This window comes from Carcharodon carcharias, chromosome 5 (genome assembly GCF_017639515.1).
Source record: "Carcharodon carcharias isolate sCarCar2 chromosome 5, sCarCar2.pri, whole genome shotgun sequence".
Lineage (NCBI taxonomy): Eukaryota > Metazoa > Chordata > Chondrichthyes > Lamniformes > Lamnidae > Carcharodon > Carcharodon carcharias.
In genome coordinates, this window is record NC_054471.1 from 61,774,229 (window position 1) to 61,785,632 (window position 11,404).

The 11,404-nt window shown below is 42.4% G+C and overlaps 1 protein-coding gene across 1 annotated transcript; it reads right to left on the minus strand.

The window, feature by feature from the left end:
* Positions 1 to 1,096: 1,096 nt before the first annotated feature.
* zgc:153284 (uncharacterized protein LOC751696 homolog) lies at positions 1,097 to 10,270 on the minus strand. Its single transcript, XM_041188367.1, has 3 exons — positions 10,080 to 10,270; positions 4,363 to 4,530; positions 1,097 to 1,469 (listed from the first exon to the last, which is right to left on the minus strand). Exons 1-3 carry the CDS (start codon positions 10,122 to 10,124, stop codon positions 1,389 to 1,391), a joined length of 294 nt encoding a protein of 97 aa, XP_041044301.1. The 5' UTR covers positions 10,125 to 10,270; the 3' UTR covers positions 1,097 to 1,388.
* Between the last annotated feature and the right edge of the window lie 1,134 nt (positions 10,271 to 11,404).

The following is an 11,404-nucleotide window of genomic DNA, read 5'->3' on the forward strand; positions in this document are numbered from 1 at the left end:
GGGTGATTCCGCCCCAGCTTTCAACTCCAGAATTATTAATTAACTGAATTTCTTCATTAATTGTATTTGGAAGGCACCAGCTGCCATGCCAGGGCATTAGCCTGGGCCTCTGGATTACTAGTCCAGTGACATGAGAGTGTGCTTTTTTTCCACTGCTGCCCGATTCCCTGGCTACAATGATTGCCTCTTGTTCACCTTTCTCCTCTGCCTCCAACATATTGAGAATAAACACAATGGGATGCCTACTGGTAATCTCATTCTGAAGCTTATTAAGCGTGTGCCTCAAACTTCTTGCTGGAACTACAATCTCTCAAAGAAAATAGCTGAAACTCCCAAACTGCAGCCACAAAAATTGCTCAAGGTAAACAAAACTAAAGCCAAAAGAACTTTCTAGAGACACTTGAGGCTTGCAGTTCTCCTTTATGAAACCACCCCGGCCAGGAGGAGTTGGGATCTCAAACTCCCTGACAACTCACAGCAATTTGCTCTCGATTTGGATTCACCTGTACATCCCAGTGCAGCAAACATTCATGATTAAAAGGCAGTTGTTCAATTCAGTAATGAAGAAGTAAAGGGCCAAAAGAATGAAAGGTCATGCTTTGGAAATGGTTTTTATGCTCTTTTTGTTTTGCATCTCAGCTGTTCCAAAGACTCCCTGATATCCCATGCAGCCAAATGGAAATGTATGTGCAATGAGCACACTTTATTTATCGCTAGAATTGCACCATTTCTAAGCTATGTTAAACTGAGCTCCACTAGAAACAAAAAAAATCTATACCAGAAACTATATGATTGGCTCTTAATGCCTCAGTGATGGCCAACAAATATACTGTGATGCCAGTTTTCCCATTTCTCCCTGAAGAGAATTACTGCCTCAGGAAGTGGACTTTCCAAAGCCACATGGTTAGCAGGTCAAAAATAAAGATTCACAAAGTTTTCTCTCGTTTTTTGGTAAGCAAGGGAAAAGATACCCAATATGTCAAGCCCCCAGAAAAATGTCTCCTGCTGCACCAATGTGATCCTTTTTTTTTTTTACATGTGCTAGTTAACTTAGTGATACCCCTATTGTAGCAATCAAGATAAATAATAAGTAAAATTGAGAGAAAGAGATGCAGAATTTATTTTCACTTGAGTTTTATACATTTTGTAAAATTTCCAAAAGACGCACTGCTGTGTACAATGAGGAATACATTCAGGAGACTTTCAACAAAATTAACAGTAAGAGTATTCATAATTTGAGCCAGAACAGGTTACTTTTGGTACTATTAGAGCACATGTGGTCCCTCAAGAAAATTAACCAGTATTGAAATAATAGCAACAATGGTTAAAAACACCTGCATGTGTAAGAGTTGAAATATTAAACTTATGTGCATCTTGGGCTCTGTGGATTAATATTTTTGCTGGCCATCCACCTTGAAGAATTCCTTTACCTTCTCATTTTCCATAGCCTGCTCAAAGGCTGCATAATCCTGAAAATAATTTCAAAACGTCAACATTTTAATTTTTGCTCACCATTTTCTTCCCCATGAATACATTTCCCCCTTCCTTTCGGCAACTTCTTGATTATGCTTCTATGGGTGTCCGGAATCCTTCCTTACTTCTCACAGGTCTACAATATCCACATTGTCAGCCTTGACACAGGTCCTGACATGTTACTTACCCACTCAAGGAACGCTGGGTGGGTGAGGGCATGAAGGCTACTTGGAGAGAAGTGGCATCATGGAAAGTTACAGTGCTGTCCTCATTCAACATTTCACCCATGGCTCAGTGGGAGATACACCTGCCTTTGAATCAGATTTGTTCCCAGGATTTGAACACAAAAATCAAGCTTGCCACTCCAGTGCAGTACTGAGGGAGCATTGTACTATTGGAGGTTCTGTCTTTCAGAGGAGACATTAAACCAAGTATCCATCTGCCTGCTTGGGTTACAGAAAAAGTCCTCTGTGGGTGGCAGCAATTCTTGGTGTTCTGGCCAATATGTATTTGTCAATAAACACCACAAAGAAACAGATTATCTGTTCATTATCATGTTGCTGTTTGCGGGAGTTTGCTAAGTACAACTTAGTTACATTTCCTACATTACAGCAGCATTACTACACTTCAAGAACTACGTCATTAGCTATAAAGTGCTTTGAGACATCGGGTGCTCATGATATATGCTATATAAATGTCTTTTTTTGGTTCTCATTCAACATTTACTCAGTGACACTCCAGCAGGGGTCACTTTTTTTTTTTAATTCATTCATGGGACGTGGGCATTGCTGGCTAGGCCAGTATTTATTGCCCTTGTTTAGAGGGCATTTAAGAGTCAACCACATTGCTGTGGATCTGGAGTCACATGTTGGCCATATCAGGTAAGGGTGGCTGATTTCCTTCCCTAAAGGACATTAGCAAACCAGATAGGTTTGTGGTCATCATCACTCTTTTAATTCCAGATTGGGACTTGAACCCAGGTCTCCAGAACATTACCGCAGGTCTCCAGTGACAATACCACTCCAACACCACCTCCTTCTGCAAGGTGATCAGCATTGTGAATATTGGCTAGTTTCCTTCTATGGAAAACACTGCCCTTACCATAATCCTGACATCTGCTAACTCTGCACAGACACAGGATAGTATATCCAACCACAGAGACCCTAATGCTCCCCCCTCCCCACCCCCAGTGTAGCATTCAGGTGTTTTTAAACGACCCCAAGGCTTTTGCATCCATTTATTCTCCCTGGAAGTTCCGTTGTGTGAAGAATTGTGTGAACATTGTGTAAAGAATCTCCTGATATCTGTCCTAAATGTACTAACTTCCCTCCACATGAGCAAATAGTTCAAATCACATTTACCCACCCTCTTCCCATATTCCTTCATCCATCTGATCTAATCTTTCCCGACCTCTTTGGACCCATCATGTTGGGCAATTAGCCACCGAGCTGAAAAAGAGTTCTTAGCTTTGAAGTTCCTCTAGTGCCACACTGAATTTCTTGCGCCAAGAAAAAAAAAAAGATGGGCAGTTCCCAGGTTTCAACAAATAATGCTATGTTTAATGACCACTTAAAATTCTAAAAACAAAATGTTGGTTACTTTGTTGCAGATTATTTGATGACTGATTCCAGAAAAATTTATTGGATGCACTGACTCTGGGTTTCTTCTGGATTCCACCAGAAATGGGCAGGGACCTGTTGCTGTTTCTGACATTTTCCAGTTGTATAAGGGACAGATAGAGGATCCACCATTGTAAGGGCAATGAGACCAAGGGGGTCCTAAGGCTGGAAGGTACTGGCGAAAATGATCATAGCAATGACTAACTAGGAAGAACTATGAAATGGTGTAAACCAGCCACCTCGGATCATTCTCCCAGAGTTGGGTGAGGAGGAGGCGGGGGGCACTGTGGGGTTGGTGGTGCGTGCAAGTAAGGGCTTAAGGACTAAAAACAGTCACCTCAACTTATAGTTTGTTTCAACATATGAATTGCAAGAGAACAAATTGATAACTCATTCAAAAGGCTGTTAAGTTTAATGGGGTTAATTTATTTGTACTCATATTTACAGCTTTAAAACAGGCACAGATCTGAAATGAGTACAGGAAAATTAAAATCATTGTAGAAAATGATTACAGGTTTAAAAGGTTGAGAAAAGAAAATAATAATTCAAAGAAAAACAGCCACCTTGTTACTTTACTCAAAAATTAATGCTTAAACAATATTACTCTACTCCTAGCACATAAAAACTTCAACAATATCTAGCATTAGGATGCTCAAATGTGATACCAACTACTTGTACAATCACCCCAAGTAGCCATTTCTGTTGATTGCACACTCTACTATGAAAGCTTGGTCTGGCAGTAAAGATCTGTGTGTTCACCCTTTTATACCCTTTTCAGCGGATGGGGCTAGTTGTACTATATAGACAGGCCACGCCGTCCATACGAAGCTTCATTTAAAAACAAAATCTCCATTTACGTTCTGTGTGCTCTTTGTGTAAACCGTGATTTGAATCTGCCCAGACAGCTGTCCATCTTTCTTTTGCTTTCTCCAGTAATCTTCCATTATATCAAGCCCCTTATGGTTTATTTTTCAGAAAAAGGGCGGGATCTTCCCGCCCAAAGTCAATGCACCTTTTTCTGGTCTGTTAAATTTTTCCGTCCTGCCCGTGACAATTCCCGCAGTGGGTGGGACCAGAAAAGTTAGGCCGAGATGTGTGTACGTTGGAACAATGTGCTACATCTTACCTCGGTCTGAGGCCTAGTCTTCATAAGCTAAAGCATTAGTGTCTCTTGCTGCCTTGTATTATCTCTACTAAAGAGCAGAGCATTAAGTGATTTCTTTAATTCCTCTGATTGCAACAAGATGATCAAAGTGAAGTTCCAACTTACCCCACAGTATTGGTCTCCATTAAATACTTGCGGTACCATCGCTTTGCAATCCCCCACCTTGTCTCTCATTATCGCTAACAGATTTCCATCTGCTGCTAGATCCAGCAAGTTGTAGGGTATGTGCAATGCATCCAACATGTCAATAATTTGTTTCTGATTCCTTTCCAGCTATAATGAATTTTTAAAAAAAATTTATATTAACAATAGTTGGTCACCTTAGATGCAGAATTATAATATTTAGTAATAAGCTTCAGACACTGGTGTCCCACAAGGATCTGTATTGAGCCTCAATTATTCATTGTATTTGTTAACAACTTAGATGATAAGAACACAACAATAGGTGTCATTGTAAACAGTGTAAACCAAATTGTAAAATTACTAGGAGATATGAATAGATTAAATGAATGGGCAAAACCGTGGCAAACAGATTTCATTGTTGGCAAATGCGAGATCAACCACTTTGGACCTAAAGAGGATTGAACAGAGTAATTGCTAAATGGAGAAAGGCTAGAACCATGAGAGACCCAAAGAGACTTGGAGTCCACGTACATAGTTCATTCTTCATCTTAGACAGTCCCTTGAGATGGAGGATGGCTTGCTTCCTTTCCAGTTCAATGGATTCTGAGATGGCTGAAGGTAGATGTACATAGGACAGAATTTTCTGGATGGCGGAGGTGTGGAGCGGGAGTGGGTGCGGACATGGTGCGGACTCGATTGCGAGCCGCCATTTTACGCAAGCAGGCCAATTAAGGCCTGCCCAGCATGCATCACAACTCCCGTGCATAGAGGGAGTGAGCGGGCGGCGGCAGGTGTGCTCAGCCTGCCAGGTACAATGGCTACCCGGTGACCTGTATAAAGGAAGGCTTGGCAGCCTTAGAAAAGCTGCTCACAATGGCTGGGCAAAGGGCTCTGCAGAGGGGCAATGGATGGTTATTCAAGTCCGGAGGGTAGGACATTGGGGCAGGCCAGTCCGGAGGGTAGGACATTGGGACAGGCCAGGCCCGAGGGTAGGGTGGGGGGGCCAGTGTGCCCCTCGTTTTTCTGATGACTGCCTTGCTGCCCTCCTCGAGGAGGTGGCAGCACGGCGGGAGGTGCTGGTTCCCCAGGACGTGAGGAGGAGGCCCTACCCACATGACGAAGCGTGCCTGGGAGAAGGTGGCAGAGGTGGTGAGCTCCAGCGACGTGGTGAGTGTTCGGCAGTGTTCAGCAGCAGCAGGGTGTGGAGACACTGGAGCCCTGATATATCCTACTCTGGTTGGGGTGGGCCATGCGCAAATTTGCACAAATTAATGCTCATTTTTAGGAGAAGAATGCTCATAATGTGGCAGAGTGTGCGAGGGCTGGCGGCATTAATTAATGGCGGGGGCGCAGTGAGATCATTGCGCGCCCGCCCAACGAAATATCATGATGGCGCATGTTGACTTGGGGATGCTCGCCTGACGTCACCACATTTCATTTTACGGGCAGATGTGCGGGGTCCACCCCCGCACCCCAACTGGAGAATTTTGCCCATAGATCATTAAAATACCATGGACAAATAAAGAAAATAACTGGAAATTCTAATTGAATGTTGGCTTTTATATCTAGAGGGCTAGAAGACAAGGAGGTAGAAGTTGTACTAAAGATGTGCAAAAACTTTGGTTAGGCCACAGCCAGGACACTGTGTTTAGTTCTAGGCACCACACCTCAGGAAGGAGAAAGTGCAGCACAGATTTACTAGCATAACACCTCTTTTCCAAAGGTTGAATTATAAAGAGAGATTACATAATTTATTCCCTGGAATTTAGAAGATTAAAGGGTGATTTAATCAAAGTTTTCAAGATATTACAAGGAACAGATAGGGTAGATAGAAACTCCTCTGTTGAATCTAGGACTAGGGAGCATAGTCTAAATATTTGAGCCAGATCTTTCAGGAGTGAAGTTCAGAAGCATTTCTACACATAATGGGGTAAAAGTTTGGAGTTCTCTGCTGCAAATGACAATTGATGCAGGGTCAAGTGTTCATTTTAAATCTGAGATTGATAGCTTCTTGTTAATCAAAAGGCATTGAGTCACAGATTAAATGGTAGAACCAGCTTGAAGGGCTAAATGGCCTCCACCTGTTCCCATGTTCCTGATTTGAAGGCTGACCTACAGTCAAATTCAATTGCCAAGCTGATCATTCAATAAGAAATAGGTTCAATATCTCCTTGACAAATCACTTTTAGGAGAAAGTATGCAGTCAGTGTACTTTCAGTATATAACAATGACATTTCCTAGAGTCCCTTTAGTGTTATTTATATGTAACCACTTTACTAATGCCCCTTTTATTTTCCTAGTGTACTGATGTAATTTTAATGTACTGAGAGGGGAATTGAGGCTGAAGAAAGAAAGAAATGAGAGGAGCTTGAGTATATTGTGAAACAATTGGCAGAAGCTAATGATGACCCTATTTTGAAATGGTTACCATTAAAAAGAGATGAAGAGTCAGCATGCTGCCCTCTTGTTTTGCTAGTATGGACTTGTCAGGTGTATCTATTCAGCACACATTTTTGGTGTGCTTCTCCAATGAGCGAGAATATATTTTATTTGAACAATAAAAAAAAGTAAAATATTCCGAGGCACTTGACAGAAGCAGAATCTGATATCATGCCAAAAACATTTGTACAGGTACCCAAAAGCTTGTTTGAAGAGGTAGGGTTTCAGAAAACATTTTAAGGAAGAGAGAGGTCAAGAGGCAGAGACATTTAAGGAGGCAACTGCAGAATTTAGGGCCTAGGCAGCTGAAAATAGAATGATATCTGCTGGCAAGGGTGTTTTTATTCATTCAAGGGATGTGGGCTTCGTTGGTTAGGCCAACATTTATTGCCCATCCCTAGCTGCCCTTGAGAAGGTGGTGGTGATCCATCTTCTTGAACCGCTGCAGTCCATGTAGTGTAGATACACCCAGAGTGCTGTTAGGGAGCGAGTTCCAGGATTTTGACCCAGCGACAGTGAAGGAACAGTGATATATTTCCAAGTCAGGATGTTGAATGGCTTGGAGGGGAACTTCCAAGCGCTGGTGTTCCCACGCGACCTGTGCCCTTGTCCTTCTACATGGTAGTGGTCGTGGGTTTGGAAGGTGCTGTCTAAGGAACCTTGGTGAGTTTCTGAAGTGCACCTTGTATATGGTACACACTGCTGCTACTATGCATGTGGTGGAGGGAGTGAATGTTTGTGGATGGGATGCCAATCAAGTGGGCTGCTTTGTCCTGAATGGTGTCAAGCTTCTTGAGTATAGTTGGAGCTGCACTCATCTAGGCAAGTGGACAGTATTCCATCACACTCCTGAGTTGTGCCTTGTAGATTATGGACTAGCTTTGGGGAGTCAGGAGGTGAGTTACTCACTACAGGATTCCTTGCCTCTGACCTGCCCTTGTAGCCATAGTATTTATATGGCTAGTCCAGTTCAGTTTCTGGTCAATGATAACCCCCAGAATGTTGATAGTGGGGCATTCAGCGATGTTAATGCCATTGAATGTCAAGGGGCAATGGTTAGATTCTGTCTTGTTGGAGATGGTCATTGCCTGGCATTGTGTGGTGCGAATGTTACGTGCCACTTGTCAGCCCAAGCCTGAATATTGTCCAGGTCTTGCTGTATTGAACATGGGCTGCTTCAATATCTGAGGAGTCGCAAATGGTGCTGATCATTGCACAATCATCAGCGAACATCCCCACTTCTGACCTTATGATGGAGGGAAGGTCATTAATGAAGCTGCTGAAGATGGTTGGGTCTAGGACACTACCCTGAGGTGCTCCTAAAGTGATGTCCTGGGACTGCAATGATTGACCTCCTACAAACATAACCATCTTCCTTGGTGTTAGATGTGGCTCCCACTAATGGAGAGTTTCCCCCGATTCCCATGATTTCAGTTTTACAAGGGCTCCTCATTGCCAAATTATTCAAATGTTGTCTTGATGTCCCAGGCAGTCACTCTCACCTCACCTTTTGAATTCAGTTCTTATGTCCACCTTTGGACCAAGGCTGCAACCCATATTTGTCCCTTTCACCAAACCACGTAGGTTAAACGCAAGGGATACACATCACAACAGATCTCTCCTCACAATTAGGGTAGGCACAATGAAAATCATTCTGTTGCTGGGGCTCTATGCTTGTTAGTTAAATATCTGAACCTAATATTTTGCCATATCGCTTTCCAGATAATATCTATTGACAATATCTCATTATGTAACTTTAATTTTGCTAAATGCTCTTAGCTTTTCAGAATTCAAACAACTTCCATTGATGTTAACAGATAAGTCTGTCTAGAGTCAGAATTATTTTCGCTTCCAAAAAAGTTACAGTAAAGCCCTGCCTTCGCTTATCTGCGCTAAAGTCTTTGTGCACCATATCACCTATTGCAGGTCCAATGGTTCACTTAACCGTAGTTTTAAATGGCAAAAAAAATAGCAGTCAACTTTAGAAAATGCAAAAAAACCCTGATTTACACTGCAAATAAAAATTGCCCTCGTAGTCTTGTAGCTTGCTCTAAAATTCTTTACCCTTGGGGCTCAATTTCAATCATGTCACACTTGAAATGGGTCTGAAGGAACAGCACCTCATCTTCCGACTAGGCACTTTACAGCCTTCCAGACTGAATATTGAGTTCAACAATTTTAGATCATGAACTCGCTCCCCCATCCCCACCCCCTTTCCGATCCCCCCCTTTTTCCAATAATTTATATAGATTTTTCTTTTCCCACCTATTTCCATTATTTTTAAATGTATTTCCATCCATTGTTTTATCTCTACCTTTTAGCCTATTTCAATTCCTTCACCCCACCCCCACAAGGGCTATCTACCCTGCTTGTCCTGCTTTCTACCCTTAATTAGCACATTCCTTAGATAATATCACCACCTTCAACACCTCTTTGTCCTTTTGTCTATCTCCACCTATAACTGGCCCTCTATCCAGCTCTACTTGTCTCCCCCCCCCCCCCCCACCTTAAACCAGCTTATATTTCACCTCTCTTCTATTTTTACTTCGTTCTGTTGAAGAGTCATATGGACTGGAAACGTTAACTGTATTCCTCTCCGTAGATGCTGCCAGACCTGCTGAGTTTTTCCAGGTATTTTTATTTATCCTCCGTTTTTGATTCAACTTGGATGTCGCTCTTCCTGAAGTTAGCGATTTAAGTTTTGCCCTTTCTTGCCTGAAGGGAAGACGCCACAAAACAAAGAAATCTTTCCAGACTCAAAGGATTTGTGCCAAATGAGAATGAGGTGTTGCAAAGGTGATTATACCCATTCTGTGCTGAGCCCATATGTAGATTGCACAAGCATACAGACACACTTGACAAAAACATCAGGTAGAAATGGTTAATCTGGTAAAAATGAGGGCTGAAAGCAGAGCGGTTGTGGTCAGCAGGACCTAACTGCACAAACCAGCGCTGCCCTCGCATTGCTAGAACCTATTTAATTGACTCCTATTGAAGTCAATTGGCATGTTCGCCGTTTGCGAGGTTTCGTGGGACTGTACTTCTGCATTCCGCAAAATATATTCCTCCATTTTCCTCATTTCACCAACCTGTTTTTTCCTTGTTAAATATTTTGGGCCTCACCAGCAATGAAAATATTTAAGAAAAACACTGCACGAACGAACTCACACAATATTACAACTATTAAGTAGCTACAAAGGCTTACATTCCAGTAGAAAAAAAGTGATAAAAAGTAGTTTAACAAATAATTCAATAAATACCGCAGGTGTTGAAGTGATGGTGGTGTAGTAAACAGTGATGACCATGATAAACGACTAAGGGTTACTTCAATGTAACCGGACCCAAGCGAGTTGAAGAGTTTGCCTCAGTTAATGCCTAGTCACTTTGACACAAACCTACAGCCTCGCCCTTCTTCCTGATTTCAGACAGTAAAAGACAACGTAAGCAAGTCATTTGCATTGTTGAAAATAGGCGGGGGTGGGGAACGGGGGCGTGAATACTTGTAAAGTTTACTTTAGTATTAAACGAGTTTTAGTTAACCAAATCCTTGCTGAAGAGTTCAGAATACAGATGCATGGATTTTTTAAACATTTCTTTTAAGAAGCCAAACTCAGCTTTTTCTTCAGGACCACCATTCTGCAAATGTTTGGGGCGATAAATATATAGGCTTCGTAGCTTAACGGGTCTGTTGATTTCTGTAACTGGCTCTCTATTGTGGACTGCATAGGGTCTTGCTATAACACTGCCCAAGAAAGAACGTTTAAACATAAAACAGCCCTGCTTTATGTAGATGTCGTCATTCATTCTGTTCTTCCAGGACACCAGTCATGAGTGGATAGGTAGTTGGAAATCTCAGGGTTGTCTACATGTCTGAATCTAGCAACTTTTTCTTGCATGAAGTGTAATTCTTCAGCATTGATCGCACTATGAGGTATGAGAGATACCATCTGGACTGAAGAATTGCCCTAAATTTATCAAGGTGGGCAAAGCATGCATCAGTTTTGGCGACAATCCAGAAGGAAAAACCAGTTCGGACCAGTTCAAGACTGAACTGGCCTGAACTGACACAAACTGGTGTGGAACGGGTCTCAGCTGGATTTTGCTGGAAGTGACCAATGAACTGGACTCATTGGAAATCCAGTAGGGAATCACAGTTTCTTAGTCACCTGTAGGTACCAATGCTTCTCATAAGACATGAACTAGAACCATTTGGCACCTGCTGTCAATTTTATTAAACCGAACACCAGTGAATGTCTCTCTCAGATTATGTCATGATCTCAATCACTAACTTTGTTATTCATTTTAATTCCATTAATCTTCACCTCTGGGTTTACCCTTGCGCCCACCAGCTGATGTTCCCTGGTTTTGCACATAGCCTTGTCAATCAGATGCAGCAATTTCCCCATTCCCCCATGCCCAAACTGGACGTAACCCCCCCCCCCCCCCCCCCAAGGTAGCCTAATGGAATACAGATGCTCATACAGCACAGCCATACTTCAGGGAGACTGGCGAGAGGAGCCACAATACAGTTAACTGTCTGATAACTCCCAGTAGAAAGCAGTGCCTGAAGTTTAGGGGAGATCCC